Source organism: Anas platyrhynchos, chromosome W (assembly GCF_047663525.1).
Source record: "Anas platyrhynchos isolate ZD024472 breed Pekin duck chromosome W, IASCAAS_PekinDuck_T2T, whole genome shotgun sequence".
Taxonomy (NCBI): domain Eukaryota; kingdom Metazoa; phylum Chordata; class Aves; order Anseriformes; family Anatidae; genus Anas; species Anas platyrhynchos.
Genome location: NC_092620.1, coordinates 3,341,713 through 3,369,702, shown reverse-complemented (window position 1 = coordinate 3,369,702; position 27,990 = coordinate 3,341,713). Strand labels below are relative to the sequence as shown.

At 48.1% G+C, this 27,990-nt stretch overlaps 1 protein-coding gene, 1 long non-coding RNA gene and 1 pseudogene across 2 annotated transcripts; 1 reads left to right on the top strand and 2 right to left on the bottom strand.

Annotated features, from left to right (window-relative positions):
* Positions 1–8,420: 8,420 nt before the first annotated feature.
* Positions 8,421–24,067, bottom strand: LOC113840474 (non-lysosomal glucosylceramidase). Its single transcript, XM_027447214.3, has 5 exons — positions 24,048–24,067; positions 19,290–19,381; positions 10,894–11,000; positions 10,532–10,750; positions 8,421–9,687 (listed from the first exon to the last, which is right to left on the bottom strand). Exons 1-5 carry the CDS (start codon positions 24,065–24,067, stop codon positions 9,325–9,327), a joined length of 801 nt encoding a protein of 266 aa, XP_027303015.3. The 3' UTR covers positions 8,421–9,324.
* LOC140000517 (uncharacterized) lies at positions 11,143–18,459 on the top strand. The gene is made up of 2 exons (XR_011805559.1): positions 11,143–16,468; positions 16,541–18,459. It is a non-coding gene; the product is annotated as an uncharacterized lncRNA (long non-coding RNA).
* Positions 24,068–24,275: 208 nt separating the features above from the next.
* LOC140000521 (endogenous retrovirus group V member 2 Env polyprotein-like) overlaps positions 24,276–27,990 on the bottom strand; it is a 187,690-nt pseudogene continuing 183,975 nt past the window's right edge.

Sequence of the window (27,990 nt, the reverse complement as noted above, 5' to 3'; positions counted from 1 at the left end):
AACCATGGGGCTTTCCAACACCCATGGCCACATTCCCAAATCTCCCCCTTCTTTATTAATATCAACCATCTTCTTGACACGAATTACCACTCCATATATAAAAATCCCTCCTCTTCTTTTGAATATCATTAATTCGTGTCTTGTCTTCGAATTTGGCCAAGGCCAATTGAACCACAAGAGAATACCTTTGCAATATTCTCTGCAAGATTTATAAATAAGTTTTTAGCAATTGTTGGAATCCCATATACAGAATATTTCACCCAACTCATTGTTCCACGAGGTGTATAATAATCATCACTAGCAGCATCACACACATCAAATTCAATTGATCAAAGTAGATTACCAATCCTCTAGGTATATTTCCCACCTATTATTTCAATCACTACAATTAGCATCCAACAGGGGTAGCTATGCCCCGATATCAAGTTCTTTTAAACCTAACTTTCAAATCTCCAGGAGTAGACTCAATCTTCCAAGTTCCTTTTATGGGTCTTTAATTGAGGACCTCATCAGGCTAGCTGAACAATTAGACGAATTCCTATGACCTAACTTATACTACATGGGGGGGGGGAATTATGTCTCTAAGTATGTTGTTTACAGGGAAAGAAATGGGAATGATCAGAAGGAGAGCTGCTATACAAGAATGGGAAAGAGCCCATCCTCCAGGACCAGGGGTAATACCAGCAGGGCAGAAATACCCACTTGCCAATCCTGGCTGGAATAATAATAGTGTGCAACACAGAAACCATATGAGAGACTTGGGGTCAGAATGAGAAAGTACTCGGGGATGAATCCCAAGGAACCAGTATCCCAAGGGCTCTTGAAAGTTCATTGTGTGATTAAAGCCTGGCAAGATACACAGAAAATGCTCCAGAAGGTGGGGGGTGAACAGTCACTGGGGGACGCTCCTGTGGGAGGCCCTGAAGATATGTATCAGAAGGGGAGATGAGAAGGAAAAGCAGAGAGTGAAACTAATGGCATTGACAGTTGTCCTGGTTTCAGTTAGAACAGAATTAATTTTCTTCCTAGTAGCTGGTGGAATGCTGTGTTTTGGCTTAGGATGAGAAGAGTGCTGATAACACCCCGATGTTTTAATTGATGCAGAGCAGTGCTTATACCAAGCCAAGGACATCTCAGCCTTTTGCTCTGTCCTGCCAACAGGCAGGCTGGGGGTGCAGTAAGAGCTGGGAGGGGACAGACCCAGGAAAGGTGACCCAAACTAGCCAAAGGGGTATTCCATACCATCTGACGTCATGCTAAACAATATATAGGGGTGGCTAGCCGGGGGGAGGGGGCCGGACTGCTCAGGGTTAGGCTGGGCATCGGTCAGCGGGTGGTGAGCAATTGCATTGTGCATCACTTGTTTGTACATATTATTAGTAGTAGTGCTATTATCATCATTGTATTATTATTATTGTTATTGTTATTATTATTATTTTATTATTGTTGTTATAATTATTTTCCTGTCTTATTAAACTGTCTTTATCTCAACTCACGGGTTTCACTTTCCATTTCTCTCCCCCGTCCCAGAGAGGGAGGGGGAGGGTGAGCGAACGGCTGCATGGTGTTTAGCTGGCAGCCGGGCTAAACCACGACAACAGTGCAACAGGTAGTGAGGCAGAGGGTTGGAGAAAGAAGAAGAAAATCTTCAGGGGGAGTCAGGGCCAGGATGGAAAGGAGAAGAATAGAGATGAAGGAATGGCAGGCAAGGACAGACTTTGATAAGATGTTAATATCCAGAGTTGAAGAAGGAGGAAAAAAGGAAAATGGGATGAAATCAGCATCCAGGAGGGAGAAAGGTATGGAATTAAGTTGGCCAATGACTGAGCCTTTGGTGAAAGTAAAGGCTGGAGAAAGATAAAAAGAAGTGTTAAAAAGGGTTACTGAAGGTGTTAAAGATGTGGTACGTAGTGTTTGACAGAGCTGTTTGAAGTTGAATGAGCAGGGAAAGAGGATGTAGGCATTATCTAAGTAACAGTCTAGAAGTTTTGGTATATTTGCTGTGGTGTTTGATCAGTTTCCCAAGTATCGGGAAGGGAGGGGGGGGTGGACAGGGGGGGACAGCCTGCTCCAGCAGGGGCCGCTCTGGATGGAGCGCCTCATCCCCCTCCTCCTTCCTCCACACCTCACTAGACTGCTCGCTGGAGGTGCCAGGCACCCCGTCAGGCCTCATACCATTCACTGGTGCCACTGGCAAAGCCCATGACATCCTTCTCGAAGATGGTCTACAGGGCACTGACAACATGGCTCTTGGGGAAGATATGCACAGAGAGAGTGAGTGGCTTGGTGACCAGGGTCCTGTTGGGAATTGGCATACAGGACGTGGACATGTGCCCGTGGAACAATTGTTCGATCTGAGCTTGCCTTAAGCAATCAGAAGTAGGCCTTAGAAAATCTCATGGCCTGCTGTAGCTGAGCAAACCAAGCTACCAGGGTAACTGTGAGAAGCTCCCACGGCAATGACTCCCACATCGCCCAATTAAGGAACTCAGAAAAATATTGTTACCAGCAGCTGGCCTCAAGGACAAGGTCTACGTGACCGCTAATCACAAGGGGGTTGTTTTCTTGCAGGTGGGGTTGTTTTCTTATAGTTGTTTGTCTGAGTGCTTTTGACCAATAATCTTGTGTGAAGCACTGTCCGCCCCTGTAAAGTTCACTATAAAAGTTAGGCTATTCGGGCAATAAAATGGAGCAGCATGATCTGACTCAACTGGTGTCTGTCGTGCTTTTGGCCGTGCTTCGCAACAGGGTCCCATTTCTTAAGGAGAAACTGCATGAACAAGCACCTCCTGAGAACACTGGGGAAGAAAAAGGCTTTTTGCTAAAGACAGAAAAGCAGCTGCTCAAAGAAGATGCAGAACTTCATGCCTACTTCCTGGCGAAAGCGGGTGACACCTCCAGTGTGCATGGCTCCACAAACCCCTCCAGCCATTGGCCAAAGCCCTGGCTCCTCTCAGGGTTTGCTCTGGGGGACAGGCCAGCCACACTTGGTCTTGCCATGTTTGAATTCCTGTTTATGGACATGGGAAGTTACTTTGGCAGACAGTGTGTGTGTGTGGGAGGAAATCAGTTTTGACTGATTTCAGGACTTCAATCCCTTCAGTTGTGCTATTAGGTAGTGATGCAGTGACTGTGGCCCCAGCCAAAGGTTGAGGCAAGAAGGGAAAGCATGGTGATGAAGTTGGACCATGACACACAGAACATCCCGTGGTTTGCTGGGTCTGACACGAGAGACTTGAAACTTTTACCCCAGTAAAACTTTCAGACCTGTAAAAGGTCAGCAGCTCTCAGAGAACAAACAGCTGCTTCAGTAGAATACAGGAGAAAGTGGCAGAACCTGCCCCACACCCTACTGATGAGGGAAAAACAAGTTATTAAACAAACTAAAGCCAAAAGCTCAGGACAGTTAAGGAGAGCAAACCGGCACCATGCTGAGTAAGCTCTTGCAAAACCAAACCAAAACAGAACAATCCGAGCATGAAGAGGCCTACTGCCCAAACAACAGGGAAAACTGCATTAAGATAAAAAGCCTCTGTGTATAGCTGAAAGTAAATAATGCTTTTCCACGGTTTATTGGTGATAAAAACTAAGATGCGTTGGCGCAGTCGCAGTCACTGCCTTGGAGCTGCAAGCAAACCTTGTACTGCAGCACTGCGGCAGCAGGGACCCAGCCAGACTCTATCCTCCACCAACACAGTCCCTGGAAATCCCCAGCAAGAAGCCTTTGCCACCGAGCCAGAAGAGATGCTGGAGTTGGTGTGGAGCGAGCACAATGCCCACACGTACCTGGCCCTAGCACGGGATGCATAGAATTTCCACACACACTTGCTGTGAAGGCAAAGGAAGAGGCAAGCACGGTGCCTGCCAGGGGCAGGCTAAGCAGGCTAACCCGGTGACTTCTGCAGATTCATCCAGGGAAAGGGAGCAGATACCTTTTATCTGTGCTAAAGCCAAGCATCCGATACAGTCATGTTTCCAGTGTGGCTCTGGATCTGGAGATAAGCATAAGCATTGTTTGGGAAGAAGTCTTCAACAGAATGTTTTGGGGCAGAGTTCTTTCAGGACTGAGGTCACTGATTTTTCTTACTTTGCATTTCATTACTGACCTGTACACGCAGCAGGAATGTGTTACAAGCAGGAGTTCTATTAGCAGGACAAGGGATCAAAACATGCACAAAAACCTGGATGACCGTAGTAAACAGAAGTTCACCAGTGCAGCCTTCAGAAAGCTCAGCAAGTTCTGCTGCCCCACCGTGTTCCAGGCATTATGTTACCATCGCTGCTCTTACTGCCCCATTGCACGTGAGCAGTCTTCAACCAATCCTTCTCTTGCAACCAAACAGCTGTGGGCTTTCAGGTCCCAAATCAACCTTCATCTCCTCTGACATTCATTTAGGACTTCAAACCGGGCAGCACATAGCATGTGGAAATGCATGTTTTCTTTGTTTTTAAGCAAATACTGTTTTACTGATAACAGAACCCAGTGGGACCTTCCTAGCAGCGTGCCAGACTTGACAGAGGTTGCACACTCCTGTTGCACAGCCTGTTCCTAAGCGCTGATTAGTGCACTGATATGCCTCAGCCTCCACCCCAGTGTTGCCCAGTGCACACCAGTGTGCAGGAGGTGCCGGAGCCCCCCCAACCCACAGCAGGCGCTCAACCCTGCTGCTCCCTCACAGGTGAAGCCTCCTCTGTCCCCCCTCTCACCTCCAGCTTCCCCTGGTCCAGACCACAAGCCCCTAGGAATCACAGCCCCGCACAACGGTCCGACATGATGCTGCTGGAGGTGTTGCTCCCACTGCTGTCATAGTTGTAGTATTTCCCTAGAAAACACAGGAAACTGGCTAAATTGGTAGCTGCACCCCAGCTGGCGCATGTGCTGTCCCAGCACTCCTCCCGTAATGATTTCCCATTGGCAAGCATGCACCATTCCACATGTTATATATGAGGTAGTAATTTGTGTCAAGAAGATGGTTGATATTAATAAAGAAGGGGGAGATTTGGGAATGTGGCCATGGGGGTTGGAAAGCCCCATGGTTGAGATAACATTAGAGTCTTAACGACGAGGCCATCAGGAATATAAAAGAGTTTAGAGGGAACAAAGAAGGGTGATTCAGGAGACTCCATGCAGTCTCAGGTTTCTTATTCTCCAGCTGGTCTCTTGTTCTCCAGCCATTAAGGCATGGATGTTTCTGGGTGTTTGCTGTCGTTGTTACAAAGTTGTTTGACCAATGAAAAGTTGTTTTGAAAAGAACTGCTGTGGAGAGAAGGGTATAAGAGGGGAGCCTGCCCTCAAGAAGGAAAAAGAAAAAAAGGCAACACGATTAAGTTACATCAATAAAGAAGCAGAAAAAAGAAGTGAAGAGGAACAGGCTGGAAGAATGGAGACCAGGATGGGAACAGGCACTTTGATTGCCTCATGAAGATAGGTTCGGCCAGACTCAGCAAACTGCTCAGAGAAGCTCGTACAGAAAGTCGCTGGAAATAGGCGCACTGGAGCTGGAGAGAAGCTCGAGCTGAGAGAAGCGGACCCGTGCACACAACTGCCTCTCACTGGTAAGCAGTTGCACATTATGGGGAATCATACGTCCTTAGGAACAAAGACTGTCCTGGTAACCTTACAGCTTATTCTCCTTATTAACAATCGGACAGTTTATGAGCCTGAAATATGGGACCAAACTGAGGTCAAGGTGTGGGACTCTGCAACTAAAAACGACAAGGTTGCAGTGGGATTGCTCGGCACCTGGCGAGCAATCTCTGAGGCCTTAAAGAGCCCTGTGGGACCACAGTCAGAACCGTGTGGTTTGCCAGATAGTGAGGGAGCTGCGGGCTCCTTTACTGATCCGACTGCTACGCCATGGGCCCCTCTGCTGCTACAGCCATCGAAGGCTTTTGCTGTTCCGCCCCCTGCTGACCTGGACGTGCCTTTTGACCCAGGCCTATTGGCCTTGAAAAGGAGATGGATATGCTTTTCTTTGATCTGGGAAGAACGGGATACATAAGGCCTGAAGACTGAGTTGCTTGACAACTTAAAGCGATATATATTGTTCAAAAGGAATGGAAAATGAAGACTGTTAAGTCATGGGACTTAAAGGATTGTTTGTTACCTTTCCTGATTGTACGTATGTATAGGCATACTCGGGTTTAGTATGTAAAGCAATGTTCTGTATATTTAGAATGTTTGATGTTTGTGTGTGCGTGTTGGTGGAGCATAGACTTCCTGCACACCCAGCGCTGTTTACTTGCCTTTTATACCTTTTATAACTTTTATACCTTTTAGAAATATTTGTTTTATAAATATTACAAAATTCAGATTGAGTTGAGACCTCATTTATAACAGTGCTGCTGGAGCAAAAAGGACAGCAGCACTGGCAAGGCTGCACAGAACTCCCATGATAGTTGGGGAGTGTGTCCTCAGCTCTGAGCTACCTCCCATGTTCCCCAGATGCTGCTCCCCATCACCCAGCCCACCTGCCTCTCTTGCTCACCTGGCTCCATTCACTGCTCACGCATCATACATCCAGTCAGCAAAGCCCCCATTCTCAATCAGCCTGTCGTTATCTGTGTCAAACTTCAGCTCCGAATCCATCACAGCCTGCAGGAGGCAGGGGATGGTCATGCATCCCTCTCAGGATGTCTCCCATGGAAAGCCAGGGGGAGGCCGTGTCACCCCTACCATGCGAGGGGCAGGGTCTCCCCCGGTACCTGGCAGACCAGCCACATATCCTGCAGGTATATCGCGTTGTGTGTCAGGTAGTAGTCACGATATACCTGCAGGACAAACTTCAGGTTCATGTCCTTCCAGTTGGCCATGTCATGAATCAGGTATATGCTGACACGCCACCAGGGCTCGTCATCTGCGCAAGGACAGAGTGGATGCAGCAGGGCAGTGAGCAACAGACATCCCCAATCAGAGCCAGGAGCAAGGTTCCAAAAGTGCCACGATCAAGCAGCACTGAAGCAACATATTGCACCCACTGCAGCCATCACCTGGGTCCCCAATGTCATGGGACACCACGTTTTTCAGCTTTACCTGGGCCGTCTGGCCACTCATCAGGTACTGCTGTGGCTCCATGTCCTTGTTTATCACCATGACAGCTGGAAAGGGCGTGGGGTGTTAGCAAGGTAGCGGACACTACAGCAAGCCCAAAGCGTGGGCACAAGTAGGGCCACCAGCACCCTGCTGTGTCCGCAGCACGCCAGGCTCACCCCAGCCTACTGGGGAGATCAAAAGGAGAGGCCAGGCTGCTTCCAGTCTTCACACAGCAAGGGAATGTGACTTTGTCCCCACCCCATGCTACAAGGCCAAGCTTGAGGACCCCATGCAGCCGTAAGCAAGGTGGTGGCATCAACCAGGGCAGGGAGGGAAGCCCATGGAGTTCAGCCCCCAGCACAGGGCTCTGCTCCCTGCTGACAGAGCATCCTCCAAGGCCACCCAGAGCATTAGGGTCTGCAAACAGCCCCACACTTCTCAAAGGGCATGAGACCTGTTGGGATTAGGGATTGCCCCAGTGCAGCAAGAACATGGCCAGAGATTTCAAGGGGCACCAACAGGGCATGGCATGGGGGCTTTGTAAATCCCAGGGCTCAGCAGAGGAGCTGAAGGGGGATTCTGGCTCTGCAGCACCAATGCCTACAGCAGAAGCCATCACAAGCCTGCTCCCGTAGCACCAGCCGGGCAACTAACTGATGTCATACTGCAGGCTGATCTGTAGCTTGGGCCGCAGCACGAGGGCGAAGGAGGCATAGAAGTGGACGTTGTAGGTGTTGTACGTGTGGTATTCCTGCCCTGAAAGCACCTAAGAGGTGGTGAGGGAGGGGAGACCTTCCATGGGGACATCAGAAAAGGCAGGTCCATCCGTCCCCCCCCGTGCCACACAAGGCTTCATCCCACAGGGGTGTGGAAAGTGTCCCCACAGCTGTTAAAACCACCTGGGGTCAGCGATAGGGAGGGTGCAGTTGGGACCATCCATCGTGTCCCTATGAGTTACCTTCTAAATAAGCAAACCTTCCATACTCCCACAGGACAGGGAGGAAGTGGGACAGGGAAGAGGGCAGCAAATTATGTCAGCTCCAAGACTCAGGAGCTGCTAAGCGATCCCTAAACAAACTGGAACTGGCTCAGCTGGCAATGTGAACTCAAGGAAGGCAATTAGGCATCACTCTGGCCATTCAACAAACCTCAGCCCAGCATGCAGCACTGGGCAGATGGACAGGACATTGGGACATGCAATTAATGTAGTCGAGAACAGCCCTGAAATGGTGCTAACAGTTCACAGGGAACTACAAGGTCAGCACGACAGACACCAGGGAATTTGGATACATACTGAACCCTACTTCAAGTGCCTCTGGAGTTGGGAATAAATCTCAGCATCATGGAGTGTTGCAGGAAGAACGGCCGAAGACATGACACACACCAATATGGTCAGATCATGCTCTCCCTTTATTACCTGAATAGCCTGACTTTTATAGCAAATTTAACAGGGGCAGATAGTGTCTCACACAAGATTATTGGTCAAAAGCACTCGGACAAACAACTGTAAGAAAACAACCCCCTTGTGATTAACAGTCACGTAGATCTTGTCCTTGAAGCCAGCTGCTGGCAGCAATATTTTTTAATTCCTCAATTGGGCGATATGGGAACATTGTCATGGGAACTTCTTGTAGTCGTCCTGGTAGCTTGGTTTTCTCAGCTGAAGCAAGTCATGGCCTCCTTGCTGTTTCAAAAATCCTTCAACAGTGGAGAGCAAGGATGGAGCTGCAGCTGCAATAACCCCGTGGAGCAGCTGGCAGTCCTGCACAGCCTCAAAGGCACCTCCATGCTCTTCCCTGCACCCTACAAGGGACAGGAAGGACCTTTCCATGGGGACTGATTCTTCGTCCACTCCTGGGGGAGCTTCCTGCAGACACCATGCATCCCATGGGCATGCCAATGCCCTGGGAGAAGGGAAACTCACACTTGGTACGGCTGACACCTTGTGCACACACACACACCCCTCAGACCTCCACAACACAGCACTCACTGGTGGAGGACTCCAGCTTACCATCCTGCAGGAGGTCTCGCCACACATCCTGGCCTGACCCCGTGGGACTGAACACAATGAGATGAGTGAGAACCGTGCCAGCCTGAGAGGAGAGCATCAGGAAACTGCTTCCACCTCAAAGGAGCAGGTGATGCGATTGGATCCCCCAGAATGTGTCTGGAGCTGATGCTTTTGGTGGGGGGACAATGACCCACCAACAATCCTACAACCCTAAACTTGCTTCCCACATGCTGCCCATTGATGCCACCTCCAAGACTACTTGACTAACAATTGGCAAGCTTCACCCACAGCTCCTCTTACTAGAAACCCCACACAGCACCCAGCTCTGGGGCTGTCCCCAGCCCAGGGCCACTATAAGCATCCCTGCCAGTGGCACAGTCCTGGACCCACTGCTGGCCCTCACCTTCTCCCAGGAAGCCACAGCAAGCGTGAAGGGGTTCATGGGGGTGCAGTGGTGCAGCAGGACACCAGCCACCCGCTTGCCACCCTCCTGCAGGGCAAAGGGCTCATTCCAGTGCTCCCCGCTCTTGTCCTCCTTCGCACCCATGGCATTTTGCAGGCTGAACACGATGGAGATGTCCACGGGCTCCTCATTGTTGTTCTCCACTTCCCAGATGAACATTCCCACCGGCAGGCTGGAGTCCTGGGGGGACACAATGCCATGTGCAGGGCTCATAGTGCTCAGGGCTGCCGAGCGGGGGGGATTCAGGGAGCATTTGGTACTCAATTCCAGACACCAGGCAGCACACAGGCAGGGGGAGCAGTGCTGCAGGCTCAGACAGGTGTCTCAGTGTGGGCTGGTGACTGCTGCCAGCCTCCTATACCTCGCCAGGTATAAGAACAAGGTCAGGGCTGTCAGCAGCCTCCCACCCTCACCTGGGGCTGAGGATGAGTACTGGAGACAGGAAAAACATTGGGAAAGCCCAACTGGGAAACCCCAGCTAATAAGTAGCCCTTCCCTTGGGGATGTCAGGCAGAAGGCAGCTGTCATGCTCAGGAGTGGCTGAGAGAGCACTCAGCCCAGCTGATCCGCATGTGTGGGCTGGGGGGTTCCTAAAGCCTTGTTGCTAATCTTGTGGGCAGCAGGGCCTGCCTCTCTGGGTGGGCAGGAGCCGGGACTGTCACCCAGCAAAAGCAAGGGCAGGGAACGAGCAGGACACAGTGTCAAAACACAGGCAAGAAGGGAAAGGAGCAGCTGCTGGAGCAGAGCACAGGCTGGAAGGGACCACCCCTGGCAGCACCAGTCTGGCTGTAACAAATCCTGCTAGCAGCTAGCACCAGGGATGGGATCTTAGGACAGAAAAGTCCAGGCTGGGAAAAAAAATAACAAGGAGGAAAGCCTGGCTGACTTCAACTAGTGCCTTGGCAGCATCTCTGTGGCTCTCCAGACGCACTGTGACCATCACTGCGAAGACACCGCCTTGCTAGGGCAAAGACAAGTCTACCACAGCATCCCAGGGCACAGCGATGCTCAGGGCTTGGCTTACCTTGTAATCATAGGGGATGACCAGAAAGACCTGGTGGCATGTGAGCACCACGTTTTGCCCCAGCAGCTCGTAGACCATCCAGGTGCGGGAGTACAGTCCATGGTAGAAGGCATAGTGGCTGCAGTAGCCCCAGTTCCAGCCCTGCAGTGTGCTGGGTCTCTCCACAGACAGGACCTGCTGGTAAACTGTCTGCCCCTTGCAATGCAGGCACAGTGTGAACTGGGGAGGAAAGGAGCACAGGGGAATGAGATGAGCCCAGCTGTGAAAGTCTCAGCAACACAGGCTATGTGCAGCATGCAGCCCCACACTGGCTCTGCTCCCCGAGATCGGCATTTTGGGGAGCAGGTGCCACAGAGCCCTACCTGGTCAGCGATAATCGTCCCATAATGGTATTTCTTGGGGTTCAGCTGCCAGTGGCAGAACTTGCCAAGCGTGATGGTGCCTCCACCAATCCCGCCCAGCGGGCAGCCTGACAGACACAGGGATCAGTACTCCCCTCTTCCCGGCCACCTCAACACCCCCTCATGCATCTCCTTTCCCACCCAGCAGCACCCACCTCATTCCCCACACAGGTGCTTGCTCCCCAAATTGACCCTGACAAGCCCCTGCTGCTCCCCTGTGGTACAATTGCCTAAAGTAACTAGGAAAATAAAACTAACATTCACATTTTAAAGAAAATGTACAGCATTGAAGAGGCTTTCAGGGTAGGGCATAGCTGCATTACCTGAGCATTCCCTAGGCTTCCAACCTTATATGCTATCGCGCTGGGGGAACCTGGTGTGCTAGCTCTAAGGAACAGCACGGAGCGTAGAGTGGAGTGGAGACACCACGGCTAGGCTCTGTAATCAGGTGGGGACTCAATTGTTCTTGTGCACACCGAGACCGATAAGCCACACTTTTTGCTACCTTGAGCCAAGGACCTGTGAGGAATGTTTTAACAATTCCAATTCGTGTCCATAAATTCGTGTCCATAAATTCATGTGCATAAAGAATAATTCTGTTTGAATCCTGTCTGCCTCTGGGCCCTGCACTGGCAATTTAGTTCTTGAACCACAGATGCAGTGTGTCCCAGTCTCCCCCTCATTCTAGTCAATTTATCACGTCTTCAGAAAACACTCCTTAAATTTATGAACCTGTTTGCTTTTGTTATTCCGGACTTCTATTCCTAACAGTTACAGCCTTTTTTCCTGTCTTCTTTGAGATTAACTTAACACTGCTATAGATGTGTCTGTGAATGGCTGGGGAAGAATGTTTTAATTACTCGTGAAGCGTCAAATAAGAAAGCTGTTTGTGTTTGATGTCTGGGAGTTTCAGAACAACTGATAACAACTAGTGACTGTTATGAGATACTATGTGGATCCTTGGTATCTGGCCAGGGGGGCCAAGAGATTAAGAGGAAGGAAAAAGAAGCTGAAGGACGGTTGGGAGACAAGACCTGTGGAGAGTGTACAGAGAGTGTTCCATAAACTTGGAATAGTGCCAAGTAAGTACAAAGGGTGAGAGGAAGACTACGAGCCTTCAGCATGAAAGACCCCTAGAGACCCCCAGAGGAGACTGATGCGCATGCTCCAGTAGGAGGAACTGGACCCCGGAAGCTAATTATAATAATCTATTTTTTTTAGAAGTAGTAATGAATATGTATTAGTCTAGGTGCATAAAAATCAGCTGCTTGATGTAACTGGTGTGCGTCCTGGTGGAGCGGAGACTCCCAGTGCACCCAGCGCTGTTTGCTTACCTCTATTCCTTTATATTCTTTTAATAAATCCTATTTTTTTATTTAATCCTAATTTGAATCCTGAGCCATTTATAACAATTTGGGGGCTCGTCCGGGATGGCTATAGTTCCTGAATTCTGATTTAATCTAGGAGAGGCGCCCCACCATTTGGTGGCTCCTGTTTGAGTCAGATCGGGACTAATGCCATCCTGAACCTGAATAAAGGTAAGCAAAGAATTTGAGTTTTTTTTGAGCTCCCTTGTTGCCGGCTGTTTTTTGCCCGTAATTCTGCGCGCGAAGATCCGGACGAAGACGACAGAGTCGTTTGGATACCGTTCGGTTGGATTCCGGTGTCCGGAATCGAACCGGATGAAGACGACAGTCGTTTGGATACCGTCTGGTTCGATCCCAGACGAAGACAGCAGAGACGCTGGTGGATACCGTCCGATTGGAGTCTGGACGAAGACGACTGATTCGTAAGATACCGTCCGGTTGGGTAAGGGTACGGTTGCCAGTTTTTGTGTGTGAGAGTGTAACTGAGACTTCTAAAGTCAGCGTGGAGGTCTTTTTGTTTTCTCACTGGTTCTAATCTCCTGTCGGGGGGGCTGGACTGGTGAGAAGAGGGATACGTGGGTGGGTGATAGGTCCTAAACCCCCTGCAAGACACTCTCACTGGGCAGCCAAGGGCTGTGGGAATTGCCACTAGTAAAATTCCCGGATGGGTCAGATAAAATCAAAGACCAAGGACCAGAAAGGGAGCAAATTACTAGATATATGACCAAAAAGTCCATTATGAATAATGATTAGAAATTGGAACAATAGGGGCCCCAGAAAATTAAAGAGTAAATTGAAAATGATCCAGTATTTTATGATAGAATGACCAAAAGAACCCTTAAGACCCCCTGTATTTTGATCCACGGAGGACGGGGTCTGTCAGGCTTTGAACATTAATAGTAGAATACCCGTGGATCCAGAAAAGAGCAAGCTGAAACATTGGAATTAGAAATTAGAGAGCAATTGATTAAGAATGAATATGTGCTACTGTGCTGTGCTGCGCTTATACCACCAGATAACAGGAGCCTCTCGGACCCTGAGAACCAGATCAAAAACCTCATGGTTCAGACTTTAATCAAGGGGTCTAAGATAAGGAGGACTGTTCATAAAGGGACAGGCTATGTATATGTATAGGAATGTTTATGTATATGTAACTCTTTACTAAAGCAATTTGTCACGTTAGGCCTGCACAACTTTGGTGGGACTACCCGCCCCGTGCTGCATGGAACTGAGTAAACATACCTGCTTTACAATCTTACTGACTGTGGAGTCAGCTTTCTGTGAGGCATTTTGGTGAGCCAGGCAGGAGACACTCTGCTCGGCTGCGGGATCGGCTGCAGCGTGGACGCCCCTAGGTGCACCCTGAGTGTTTTTGCTCGGAGGGGACTCCACTCTCAGCTGCTCACCGCAGGAGCAAAGATCTCCTGAAACTGCAGACAAACGGTATGTTTTCGGCTGCTGGAGGGATACTAACTGGAGTGTTAATAACTGTATGTGTTTTTATGTATGTATTTTGTGTTGAAAGTATTTGTGTAAATGTAAGGGTTTGAAACAAAGTGTTACAAGTCACTTCACGAAGAAAACAGTCAGAGACAATACTTATTTGGTTGGTTATCATTCTAAATTATATTCCTGTGGTATGAATGAGATGTGTTGGAGGCCTCCGTGTGCGAGTGTGCTGTGTGAGTGAGACGCAGCGTTGCTGCAAAGCGAGTGCAGAGTTCCGATCCATTGTTCCGTACTCTCCGCAAGGGGAGTGGGCAGAGACGAACGAAGTGCTTGACAGACTGAAAAGAAGTGCTGTTTTATCCAAGTTTTGAGTGGTGGTGCCTAATATATGGGCCCAGTGTATCTTGTGTATCTTGTGTATCCTATTTTTGCTCTTAAATGTTTTGACTGTGACAAGAAAAAGGCAGGAGCATGATATGACATGCTTCCTGCAACATATGAGGCCCACACAGGCCGAGACCTGGACTCGCTGAGACCCAGACTCGCTGAGACCTGAACACGCCGAGAGACCGGAGCGGCGCCGAGAGACCGGAGCGGCGCTGGGAGGCCCGAGACACTACGGAGGGACTACCGCTGGACGGAGAGAGCCCTGAGAGACGCTGCAGAGCCACGGACGGCTCTGAGAGACACAGAATAGACCTGACAGAAGCTGCAAAACGTGGGGAAATTGAAGTAATTGCAGAACATCCGAGATCGAGTTGCTACGGGAGACCAGAGGCGTCAGTGGACACCGGTAGCTGACCCTCACCGTGAGGCGAGTTGGCACAGAGCAGAGGGACGGACATCAGGACCCTGCAGCCTGTCTGACATAACCATGGAGGCAGCGGCAGCAGCGGCTGTGCTGCTTCACTCTGGCATTCTTTTTATAAAAGGTTTATCTTGCAATGTAAAAAAGACTATTCGTCCCCAGATCGGTGTTATAACTATTACTAATGACGACTTAGCTCTGTTGCAGGGCAGGAGTGCAGAGACGCAGATCACACTGCCAAATGACCACCGGCAGGCTCTTTCACAAACCTAAGGTTGCAGCTGGCACTGCCTGCAGCCGTATAGCAGACGTTACACTCTCTTTCCTAACTAGTAATCATGTGTCTCATCCATTTGTGGTGAATGGCCAGTGACAAAAAGAAAAGGGGGGAGACAAAGACAGAAATGGTACAAGGAGGATGCCACTGACACTAACAGCATGGGTAATAGGAGTAGTATAAGTGACACAGGTGACGGTGCGGGGCGCTCTGCCTGCTGCTCTCCCTCACCTGACTGTGCACTGCTGACGACAGTGCTAGAGTAAAATGTGAAGACTGCTCAGATGGCAGTGATGAGAGTGCTTGTGTGAAGAAGATATGTGAAAAAGACGTGTGCTGAATCTGACTTTGTGTGCAACGGTGGTCAGTGTGTGCCAAACAGATGGCAGTGTGATGGGGATTCGGATTGTGAAGATGGGTCTGACGAAAGTGCTGAGCTGTGTCATATGAGAACATGCCAGGTAAATGAAATCAGCTGTGGTCCTCAGTCGACCCAGTGTATCCCAGTGTCGTGGAAATGTGATGGTGAAAGAGACTGTGACAGTGGAGAAGATGAAGAGAATTGTGGCAATGTGACTTGTAGTGCAGCAGAGTTCACATGCAGTAGTGGGCAATGTATTTCCAAAAGCTTTGTCTGCAATGGTCAAGGTGACTGCTCTGACCACTCGGATGAATCTTTGGAGCAGTGTGGCTGCCAGCCTGCACCTCCGGTGAAGTGTTCTGTGAGTGAGGTGCAGTGCGGCTCAGGTGAATGTATCCACAAGAAGTGGTGATGTGACAGAGATCCTTATTGCAAGGATGGAAGTGATGAAATTAACTGCCCTTCCTGGACCAGTTCAGATGTGAAGATGGGAACTGTGTCCATGGGAGTAGGCAGTGCAGTGGTGTGAGAGACTGTCTGGATGGCACTGATGAAGCAAACTGTAACAATGTTATTCAGTGCTCTGGACCTGGCAAATTCAAGTGCAGATCGATAAAGTGTGTAACCAGCAGAGAGACTGCAAGGACTGGAGTGATGAGACCCTGAAGGAATGCAACATAAATGAATGTGACTGTCCAGCTGGGAAACTGTGGAGATAGTGATGAATGCCAAAACCCTGGTATCTGTAGTCAAATCTGTATCAACCTGAAAGGCTATCAGATGAATCCTGCTACGGGAACCTGAAAAGGGCCATACGGCAAAGCAAATTAGATAACTGTTATTTAACTTGTCAGAAGATAAAAAAGAAAGTGTTTCAACAAGCAGCCACGGGAGGGAAGAATCACTGAACCCTTGATGTGAGGGACTGTACCTTGTTTTACTGACTACTGAAACAGCTGTGAGAACTGCAGAAAGGGACCCATGCATCCAGAATAAAAGGACCAGTAACTACTGAAACTTGGAGGGTTGAGTCCACTCCTGGGAAACTGAAACTCAAGCTAAGGAAGAACTAATATTCTGGCAACGAGGCTCTGCAGGCTCTGCATGAATTAAGGATGCCAAATAAAGGGGACAAGCCTGAAGGGAGGAAAGGGAGAAGGCAAGACCAGGGCAGGACCCTCCACTGCGGTGTGTATGGTCTACCGAGGGAAGCAACCCCTATGGGTATTGACTGCCGAGTGAGAGGGCCTCGACTGGACTTCTCCCACACTAAGGTCAGGTTGTCCTGAGAAAATAACATAAGAACCTTTTTTTTAACCTATATAAAATTGTGATTCGTTTTCCAGGAGCTGGATCACCCTGACAGGCCGAACGGTAACACAAGCCTGAATCAACCCTGAAGGTGTTTGCCTATTATGATCCAGATACGTGGGCAGAAGACAGATCCTGGGACTATAGGACCCCAGTATATATATACTTAATAGAATAATTAGGTTATTAGCTGTAATAGAAATAGTTATAAATGATGAGAACTGCTTTGTATCAAAATTGCCTAGCTTTGGATTATTTACTAGCACAAGAAGGAGAAGTCTGTGGAAAATTTAGCTTTAGTAATTGCTGTTTAAAGATTGATAAAAAGGGTGTTTCTTCCTAGTAGCTAATAGAATGTTATGTTCTGGTTTAGGATGAGAAGAATGTTAATAATATGCTGATGTTTTAATTGTTTTTAATTGTTACAGAGCAGTGCTTACACCAAGCCAAGGACCAAGCCAAATTCAGCTTCTCACTGTCCTGCCAGCAGGCAGGCTGGGAGGAGGGCCGGACTGCTCGGGGTTAGGTTGGGCATCGGACAGCAGGTGGTGAGCAATTGCATTGTGCATCACTTGTTTCGTACACATTATTACTAGTAGTACTATTATAATCATTATTATTATTATTATTATTGTTATTATCTTCTTGTTTTTATCTCAACTCACAGGCTTCACTTTCCCATTTCTCTCTCCCATTCCAGAGAAGGAGAGGGGGGAGGTGAGCGAGCAAACACAAACCTGGAAGGATATGGAATGGGATTTATTTTCATTTATTTTAATTTATTTTTATTTTCATGGCTGCCTGGTGGACCATGGGTTAAAAGAGTGTTATTTTTATTGTTATGTGGTGTAAAGATGTTATTGTCTATACCTTGTATGATACCTTGTCTTACATTATTAATACACCGGGCGATAAATAGTACATTGGTAATAACTTCATTAAAAAAGGAAGGGAATATGTCAATTATGATGCTTAAGAATTGGACCCTCCAAGAACAAACTGATGAAATCCAATTTCAAACTGATGAAATCCAATTATTAATAACAGAAGAGACACGAATTGGGGATATTAAAAAGAAGATAAGGGATTGTGAGGAATGTTTTAACAATTCCAATTCGTGTCCATAAATTCGTGTCCATAAATTCATGTGCATAAAGAATAATTCTGTTTGAATCCTGTCTGCCTCTGGGCCCTGCACTGGCAATTTAGTTCTTGAACCACAGATGCAGTGTGTCCCAGTCTCCCCCTCATTCTAGTCAATTTATCACGTCTTCAGAAAACACTCCTTAAATTTATGAACCTGTTTGCTTTTGTTATTCCGGACTTCTATTCCTAACAGTTACAGCCTTTTTTCCTGTCTTCTTTGAGATTAACTTAACACTGCTATAGATGTGTCTGTGAATGGCTGGGGAAGAATGTTTTAATTACTCGTGAAGCGTCAAATAAGAAAGCTGTTTGTGTTTGATGTCTGGGAGTTTCAGAACAACTGATAACAACTAGTGACTGTTATGAGATACTATGTGGATCCTTGGTATCTGGCCAGGGGGGCCAAGAGATTAAGAGGAAGGAAAAAGAAGCTGAAGGACGGTTGGGAGACAAGACCTGTGGAGAGTGTACAGAGAGTGTTCCATAAACTTGGAATAGTGCCAAGTAAGTACAAAGGGTGAGAGGAAGACTACGAGCCTTCAGCATGAAAGACCCCTAGAGACCCCCAGAGGAGACTGATGCGCATGCTCCAGTAGGAGGAACTGGACCCCGGAAGCTAATTATAATAATCTATTTTTTTTAGAAGTAGTAATGAATATGTATTAGTCTAGGTGCATAAAAATCAGCTGCTTGATGTAACTGGTGTGCGTCCTGGTGGAGCAGAGACTCCCGGTGCACCCAGCGCTGTTTGCTTACCTCTATTCCTTTATATTCTTTTAATAAATCCTATTTTTTTATTTAATCCTAATTTGAATCCTGAGCCATTTATAACAGACCTGTCATGTTTTGACAAATGCTGTACCCTAGTGTACTTTTGCTCATTATAATATCATTATAATACCAGAACACACCTCCGTCCCAAAAGCTACCCGCCTCCAAGGTGTGACCACCCCTCACTGAGCATGCACTCTGAATTTCTCGGAGCCTATTACTTTAAACGGAGACAGGAGAATTTTTCACCAATCACACCTAAGATATGCTTGACCAGAGTCACTCAAGGTCCACCTAAAAGATAGAAAATAATATAAATTGGCCTAAGAGAGAGGGGATGTTGGGGAAGATACCATCGTTAGGGAAACTTAGAAATCTCTATAGAGTCTTTGTGCCTTTTAACGCATTAATTTCCAGGCTGTGCACCTGTGTCACCTGTGTATTTCATGCGTGTTAGCTTGCTTTTGCAGACGGTAACTATCGCTGGCAATCCAAAGAACCTGTGTACCTGTTGCTGTAATAAATTGCACTTGATTGCATTGCTCCTAGTCGTGATAGTTCTCATTAAACACAACTAGAGTAAGGGTGGTTATACGTTATTGGTGAATCTGTGACCGTGGTAGTTCAGTGCTCTGAATCCGACCAGACTCCTAATGGTTAATACGTTGTTGGTGAATCTGTGATTGTGATAGTTCAGTACCCTGAATCTGACTGGACCCATAACAGTTAATCAGCTACACCCCTTAACGTGACACCCCCTCCCATTTTGCCTGCAGGCTTGGGGAGGTGCCCCCAGGGTCTCCCCCACCAACGGGGCGGATGCTGCCATTGCCTCCCACACCACCCTGTGCCTAAACCGGAGCTCACCGTAGATCTGCTGTAGAGGGACCGCACACAAGAGGTCAGTGAAGGTAGATTTCTTCTCTACGCAGGTTTTCTTGTACCACCATCTGAAATACCTGGAAGGAAACCAGGAGCAGTGAAAGTGGGTAGGTGGCAGCGATGCATGGCAGAGCCAGGCAGCACCCATCAGATATTTATTTGACAAGGATCCAGCCCTGTATGACCAGGCTGTGCTCCTCAGCAGTGGATTACTACTGCTGAGCCACCCTGAGCCCAATGTGCCAGGCCCTGAGCGAGCAGACGGAACAGACATACAGCCACTGTCGTGCAGCACCATGCAGAACAGAGGCAGCAACAGGGAAAGACTTTTCCAGCAAATTTAGGGGCAATATCAGCCTGCTCCTTGGTTTGACTGTTTAAGGCCAGCTTTGCTGGTGGAGGTCAGAGGCACCAGAACTGTCTCGTCCCGTCCCACTGCTGCTATCTATGGCTGCATCTGCTGCTATTTTCTTGGCAGCAGCAGCCCCGGTTCAGCAGTGCGATCCCCCAAGGAAACGTGTCTTCACCCAGCGCCCACCCAGCTGCTCCTCAGTGGGTTTCTGGCTTGGGGAGAGAAGGAGCCCACCCAGAGCTGCTGCTGCCACAGCCCAGAGGCACCCAGCCCTTTAGGAGCGGGGTAGTGGGGGAACTCGTGGTGTCGTCCCCCTCCCCCAAGCAGCTCTCCCAGCAGCATGTAGTGGAGAGGACTGGAATTTTACAAGCAGGAGAAAGCAGTCCTGCTCTGCAGCACAAGCCATGACAGGTCTACAGGGCATTGCTTTTCATTCAGGCTGCGGAATTAAAACCTGTCCAGGCACCCTGTCCTGGTGCTCTGTGTTTGAGCCACCAGTGCATCCTGGTATGCATGGGGCTACAGAGCCCTGCAGGGCTGCACAGGAGCTACCCTGTGAGCACCAAGTCCCACCTCAAGACTGGCAGCACCCTGCTTTGCATCCTCTGAAGGTCCAGGATGTCCCCTTACGAGAACCTGCTGGGACCCCATGGACACCCCAAGATGGTGCAGGAGCTTTCCAGATGCTCCAAGCCATGGCAACCTTCAAGAGCACCCTGCAGCATGTCCCCCCTGGGCAAGAGGCAGGGATCTCTATTAAATTTGACACCTACACTGGGTGAGGCCACCCATATTCTGCGGCAGCAACCGGAATTTAATTAGCTCTGTGGTTGAACACACCCCAAGCCTGCAGTATGTCCCCTTCCTGCTGGTCAGCAGCACAAGGAGACCAGTGCTGGTGAAAGTAGCTTCAGCCATGTCCTCAGGGTCAATGGCTTGACGTGGAACTTTGTGCTGTTGAATGAGACCTTTGAACCCTGTCCTGGTTTCAGTTAGGACAGAGTTAATTTCCCTCCTAGTAGCTGGTAGGTGCTATGTTTTGGATTAGGATGAGAAGAGTGCTAATAACATGCTGATTTTTTAATTGTTGCAGAGCAGTGCTTACACCAAGCCAAGGACATTTCAGCTTCTCACTCTGTCCTGCCAGCAGGCAGTCTGGGGGTGTAGCAGGAGCTGGGAGAGGACAGACCCAGGACAGCTGACCCAAACTGGCCAAAGGGGTATTCCATACCGTCTGACATCATGCTAAACAATATATAGGGGTGGTTAACTGGGATGGGGGGGGCTGGCTGCTCAGGAATAAGCTGGGCATCGGTCAGCGGGTGGTGAGCAATTGCACTGTGCATCACTTGTTTCGTACACATTATTATTAGTAGTACTATTATCATTATTTTTATTATTATTATTATTATTGTTATTATTATTATTATCTTCCTGTCTTAATAAACTGTCTCTATCTTAACCCACAGGCTTCACTTTCCCATTTCTCTCCCCCATCCCAGAGAGGGAGGGGGAGCGAACATCTGTGTGGTGCTTAGCTGCCAGCCAGGTTAAACCACATGTGCTGGGTCTGTCTGAGCTGGAGTCACCTTTTCCCTGCAGCAGCCCACACAGTGCTGTACTCTGCACTCGTAGCTGGAACAGCACTGATATCACTCCAGTGTTGTGTCTATTGCTGCGTAGTGCTGGCACAGCATCAGGACTCCTTCTAAGCCCCCAAGAGCCAGCAGGCTGGGGGTGGGCAAGTGATGGGGAGGGGACATCGCCAGGGCAGCTGACCTAAACCAACCAAAGGGATATTCCCTATAAAAAGAGGGGCTCTCGTGGGGGAAGGGGCTGTCCTCCTGAACAACCATTATGTGTTTTGAGGCCCTGCTTCCCAGGATGTGGCCGAACATCGCTTGTTGATGGGAAGTGGAGAACAACTTTTTAATAACTTTTTTTCCCTTTCTCTCTGTGCTTCCGCACTTGTTTTTTTTTGTTTTGTTTTGTTTTTCTTTTTTCCCATTCCCTTTCCCTTTAATTAAATAATTCTGATCTCAAACCTCGAGCTCTCTGTGTTGTATTTTCTCCCCCTTCCTTCTGAGGAGGGAGGAGTGAGAGAGCGGTTGTGGTGGAGCTTGGCTGCCCACCTGAGTAAAACCACCACAGTCCTTTTTGGCGCCCCACGTGGGTCTCGAGGGTTGAGATAACAGTAGAATTGGTTAAAGTATTTACAACTAACATACTCGCTATTCAGAATGTTCGGTTTGCTGCTAATATTTTTCTGTGTGACTATGTTGTATGTTATCCGTCCTCTATTCTCTTTTTTCCTCTATATCCAATTAGTGAACATTTTAAAATTTGTGTTTGGTTTCTTCATCACATGGTGCTGTAATATACTGGCCTTCAGTTTCGTCTGGTACTCAGGCCCTGCACTGTTATCATTCTGGTCTCCTGGAGATTATCTTTTTGGAAATATTAAGAATTACACCACCACCTTTTTCTCCCCTAGAAGTCAATTTGTGAATAATATTGGGAGTGGTGCCTTCTTCTTCTCTCCCTGTGGGCTAATTACAGCAGCCTTCGAGTACCCTTGGTCAGATGTTGTTATATATGGAGTTGTTATAAATGAAGTCTCAACTCAATCTGAACTTTGTAATATTTATACTTATAAAAGGTATAAAAGGCAAGTAAAGAGCGCTGGGCATGCAGGGAGTCTACGCTCCACCAACACGCACACACAAACATCAAACATTCTAAATATATAGAACATTGCTTTACATACTAAACGCGAGTATGCCTATACATACGTACAATCAGGAAAGAACAATCCTTTAAGTTCCATGACTTACTAAACCCGAGTATGTGAATAAGGAGACGTTGGGGAGGCAAGGATAATAGACATTGGGGAGGCAAGGACAATCCCCAGATAAGGAAGCGGCAGACGGACAGAGAAACAAATGTAAGGACTATAAATCTCGAAACTGGACATTGGAATTCATGATAAAGATACAACAAACAGAAGAATTAGCAACAGCCAGCTCTTGCAATTAAGAAACGTGCCAACTCAGCAGAATCCTGACCAAAGGTGAAAAGTACACTGTGAGGAAGACTCGGGGTCTTCCTCCCAAAGACCACTGCCCACGTCCTGAAGACCCCTGCCCGCAATTCTTGGGAGGCTCTACGCAGGCGCAAGGTGCCAAAAGGCTAATTAGCATGAGAAGCGAGGGAAGGCGGGGATAGGTAATGAATATGTATAGGCACTTGTAGAATATTGATAGATTGATTGTATAAATTCAAGAGTGCTTTCCACTTTGGGTATGCACGATAGGTGGAGAGATCCCCCGTGCATCCAGCGCTGCAATAAAGAATATACCACTTAAAGGAATTTCGGCTTCGATCTTTGAATCATATGCCTATACATATGTACAATCAGAAAAGGTAACAAACAATCCTTCAGGCCTTATGCCAGACAGTGAGGGAGCTGCGGGCTCCTTTACTGATCCAACTGCTACGCCATCGGCCCCCCCACCACTACTGCCATCGAAGGCTTTTGCTGTCACGCCCCCTGCTGACCTGGATGTGCCTTTTGACAGAATCACAGAATCACAGAATTTCTAGGTTGGAAGAGACCTCAAGATCATCGAGTCCAACCTCTGACCCAGGCCTATTGGCCTTGAAAAGGAGATGGATATGCTTTTCTTCGATCCAGGAAGAACGGGATACATAAGGCCTGAAGACCAAGTTGCTTGACAACTTAAAGCGAGACATATTGTTCAAAAGGAATGGAAAATGGAGACTTGTTTGTAGTCAAGAAAAGGAATGGAAAATGGAGACTGTTAAGTTATGGAACTTAAAGGATTGTTTGTTACCTTTTCTGATTGTACATATGTATATGGCATACTTGGGTTTAGTATGTAAAAGCAATGTTCTGTATATTTAGAATGTTTGATGTTCGTGTGTGTGTGTTGGTGGAGCGTAGACTCCCTGCGCACCCAGTGCTGTTTACTTGCCTTTTATACCTTTTATAAATATTCTTTTATAAATATTACTAAAGTCAGATTGAGCTGAGCATTTATAACAAGGGGAAGCTCAGATTATTATAAATGCTCAGATTGAGCTGAGCATTTATAACAAGGGGAAGCTCAGCGCCAGGGAGAGCACCATGACCCTGCTGTGCTCCTGCATGGCTATGCAGGAGCGATGGAGCAGCCCCAGCACCTCTAGGCAGCCACAACATCAAGGCAGAGACACTGTTTTTTGGGGACGGGGTGGTTCGAAGGCTGAAGCTCTGCCAGGAGATGCAGCCCCCCCACCCCCACCCCACCCCCCCAGCACCTGCAGCCTGGCAGACGCCTGAGCTGCGCCCCCATCCCCAGACTGCTTACCCCTCAGGCTGGCTGCTCTACCGCGGCAAGTGCCTCTTCATCTTGTTGGAGATGTGGGATGACAGCAGAGCGGAGTGTGAGAAATACTTTCAGATCCTGGTTACCAAATCCTGGAGTCGCTGGACCATGCGGTACAGAGTGGTAGCCGAGGGCTCCATTTGGAGGGGCCAGACCTGCTGAAGCATTGGATGGTGCAAGGGTCATCCCCGGAGCATGGCGTGGTGGCACAGGATGCTGGCACCCCTAGGTTGGAATGGGGCATCAGAGCTACTCAGCTTTGGTGGGGAGATGAAGATACAACAGCCTCTAAATGCCATGGAAAAGCTGCAAAAAGACCCTTTTGCTCCTTCCCCAGAGCTTCCTGAACAATGTGGACACTGTGTACTGGATCGGGCTGCAGAAGAGCAGCCTGGTACGGCTGTCTGGAGGAAGGGGAGTTAGGCAGCAATGGGATCACAAATGCCTCTGGTTCTGGGTGGATGGCTCACTTTACGAACAGTACCCATGGCATGTCCAGGCTAACACCTCCTGCCCAAATCCCTTTTCCTCCAGCAAGGCCTTAAGAAACATTTTAAATAGCACCAGTACCCAGTGCCTGGTGTGAGCACTGGGCAGTGGTGTGCTGAGATGCTCAGAGGCCATGCAGAAGGAAAGCCGAGCTTCAGAGGGCTCATGCAAGCAGGAGGCAGCAAGAGAGAACAAAGGAAACTACAGGTTTTATTTGGGATCTAGACAAAGTGTTTGAGCACCACCCCTATCTCCCACACACCTCCCTGGTCCTCCTGGAGGGGGGAAATCAGAGCTTCCCACCTGTGGGGGTATGGGGCTCGTCCCCGCCACGTGCATCACCTCCCTGGCACGCCACTGCTTCCTCTTGAGGTGTCTGAAATTGATGGGGAGGAACGGCTCTGTCTGGCCGGGTGCCCAGCCCCTGCTTGCTGCATCCCTGCCACCCCAAAATGTTGCTGGCTCCAGCTGTCGGCAGCTTCAGCAGAGACTGGATGGGGCAGTGACAGCCCCGACGTGGTGTTTTTCCATACAGGCCATGGCACTAGAAGCTGAACAGGTCCTGTGCCATAATAAGCTGTGGGAACATCAAACCAGCGCCACATGAAGGTCTGGATGACCTGCACCTCCAGATCTGTGAGAAGGCGGCAGGGCTGAGCTCCCTTTTCAAGTGACAGTGGCCACTGGCCCTGACAGCACTGCACTGAGCTCAGCCTGAGTCTGCCCAGCTCTGGAGTGTGTAAGGAGGGGCAGCAAAGGTGGAAAAAATGTGGGAAACCCCATCCCTGGGAGCTGGCCTGGCCCCACTGAGCACGTATCCCTCTGCTTTCCCTCACAGAACCCGCAACCCCCTCTGCTTCAGCCCTGCTGTGCCCCACACTGGAGCCTGCCCCATGCACATCAGCCCCCTCCTGTGCTGCAGAGCCCTGCCACAACCCCAGCTGAAGTGTTCCAGCAGAGCAGCATGGCCTCACAGCTCAGCCCCATGCCCCCATGAGCAAGCCGCAACAGCCAATGCTGCCACCCTGCAGCAGCCCCAGCCTGGAGGCAGAAGCAGGGGATGGCATGACTCTAGCCTGCCTCCGCCAAGGTGCTCACTACACCAACGTTTAGGCTGGAGCCATCCTGGCAGCAGCTCAGTGCCAGGTTTCAGGCAGTCCAGGCAAAGCATTAGTTCCCAACCCTATTCGCATGTGTACTGGAGTCCTTGGGTGGTCATCCAGTGTACTCTGGTGGTCTTTTGATGAAGGCGTAAGTCTTCCTCGCTGCTAACTTTTTGGCCCTTCCTGTCTTTGACAGACTTCAGCAGTCAAGCCAGTTCTTGCTGGTTCCCTTATCTATGCATACAGTCTCCCTTATCTTTGGGGTCATTAACATACAATTGTGCTAGCTAAGACCTAGGAATCAACATCCTTTTTCTTGTTCCCTGTCTCAAGTCCCCCCTTTTCTTTATCCTAAGGCAAATTCTTTTGCTTATAGCACTCCTTCTTGATTCAAAGTTTTCATAAAATTCTTACCGGTTTCTACTTGGTGCTTGATTCGGTTACACTTCCAGGTTTCATAATCATCTAGTCCTTTTATACAGCACCAAAATGCACACTGTACTAATACACAGGGTAAGAATACTAGTATAAGCAAGATCAATATTCCTATAAACAATTGCTTAAGCCAAGAAAATTTGGGTAACCAAGAGGTCAGTTCGTTCCATAATTCTCAAAAACCTCACAAGGTGTCATCTTGAACTACCTTATGTAAGATCTTGGTCTTTTCCAAATATTTTTTGAGATCAGTCTCAATTCGTCCTGCCTCATTTACATACATACAGCTACAAATATTTATTAAAGTGCATACTCCCCCTTGGGAGGCTAATAAAAGGTCTAGTGCCTAAAATGTTCTTACTGATTTGTTCTAGTTGCTTGCCCAAAACTATAATATGTTGTCATAAATATTGGTTTCCTACTTGCGTTAGATCTTCTCCTTTGTATGGCATTTGGTAAGGCCTGCCATACAATATCCCAAAGGGGCTTAGTTTTTCCTTGCTCCTAGGCCTAGTTCTAATTCTAAGTGCCATGGGTAGCGCCTGATACCAATACATATTGGTTTCTTGACAGATTTTAGCAATCTGTTGTTTTATCAAATGATTAATTTTTTCCACTTGGCCACTCGCCCCTGGTCTATACAGAGTGTGTAGTTGCCAGTCAATCCCTAGCACTTTGCTGACTTGTTGGGTCAGTTCTGCAGTGAACTGTGGTCCCCTGTCAGATGACATCACTGAGGGTACACCAAATCTCACTATAATTTCATTCTCTGGCTTTGTTAGTTCTACATGGGAATGCTCCCGGCCATCTGGAAAAGGTGTCTGTTAGTACCAATAAGCATCTAAACCCCTCTTTTCCTAGGAGTTTGAAAAAGATCAATTTGCCACTGTTTCCCAGGAACATTTCCCTTCCCTATTGTTCCCATTTGGGGTTTGATTCCTGTCTGTGGGTTATTTTTAAGATATATGACTGGCACTGTTTTGATACCTGTCTGACAATAGTATACAAATTAGGCCCTATCCATTTTCTACTTAAAAACTCTTATACTACTTCAGCTCCCCAGCATGCTTTATTATGTTCTTCAATTACCATCCAATATAATATGGTATCACGATTTTCCCACCATTTATTTGTGCTAAACCTGTAGGTAACATTTTCCATTTACATCTTCAATTAATTGCTAATTCTAATCGATCTTAGAATATTCTACTTAATTTTCTAAGGCTTTTGTTAATGCCTGGTTTTCTCTTCCTAGTAGTAGTGCCAAAATTTGACTCTCAGATGCCTGTTCTGCCACCCCTTTGGCATTTGCGTCAGCCAATCGATTTCCTCTTCCAATATCAGTATCCTGTTTGATGTCCTTTACAGTGCATAATGGCAACTTTAATAGGCAGGTATACCGCTTGGAGTAACTTCAGTATCTCTTCTGCATGTTTAATCGAGGATGATAAGAGTCCTCTCCCCTTCCAAACTGCCCCGTGTGCATGCACCACACCAAAGGCATATTTCGAATCTGTCCAAATGTTAATTCTTTTCCCTTTTGCCAGCTCAAGAGCTCTTATAAAGGCTATTATTTCTGCCTTAAGTGAACTCCCTGGCAGATGAAGCTGCTGCCATATATATACCAATCCTCCTCATCTTCTAGGGGTATATCCTTTAAGTCTGGATGGCTGGAGACCGTTTCCATGGTCTTGATGCAATCACAAATGGGTGATCTGGAAACTGTTACTTAAGGAAAGAGGCTGGGTTCACAGTATTAGTGCCAAAAAAATTTAGTAAACTAATAGTCCATTATACACGTTCCTTTTCTTCTTCAGTAGCTATCAACAGGTGATCTACGTATTGCAGCAGTGTCCCTTTTTCCTGAAGGGGTTTTCCAAGCTTCAAGATTATAGGCTAGTTGGTTCCCGAATATGGTG

Coding starts and splice junctions, on each gene's coding strand:
- LOC113840474 (XM_027447214.3), bottom strand. CDS start 24,067: ATGAAGAGGCACTTGCCGCG. Junction 10,751..10,893: donor GGACGATTATCGCTGACCAG/GTAGGGCTCTGT, acceptor TTTCCTCCCCAG/TTCACACTGTGCCTGCATTG. Junction 9,688..10,531: donor TCATCCCCTATGATTACAAG/GTAAGCCAAGCC, acceptor GTGTCCCCCCAG/GACTCCAGCCTGCCGGTGGG.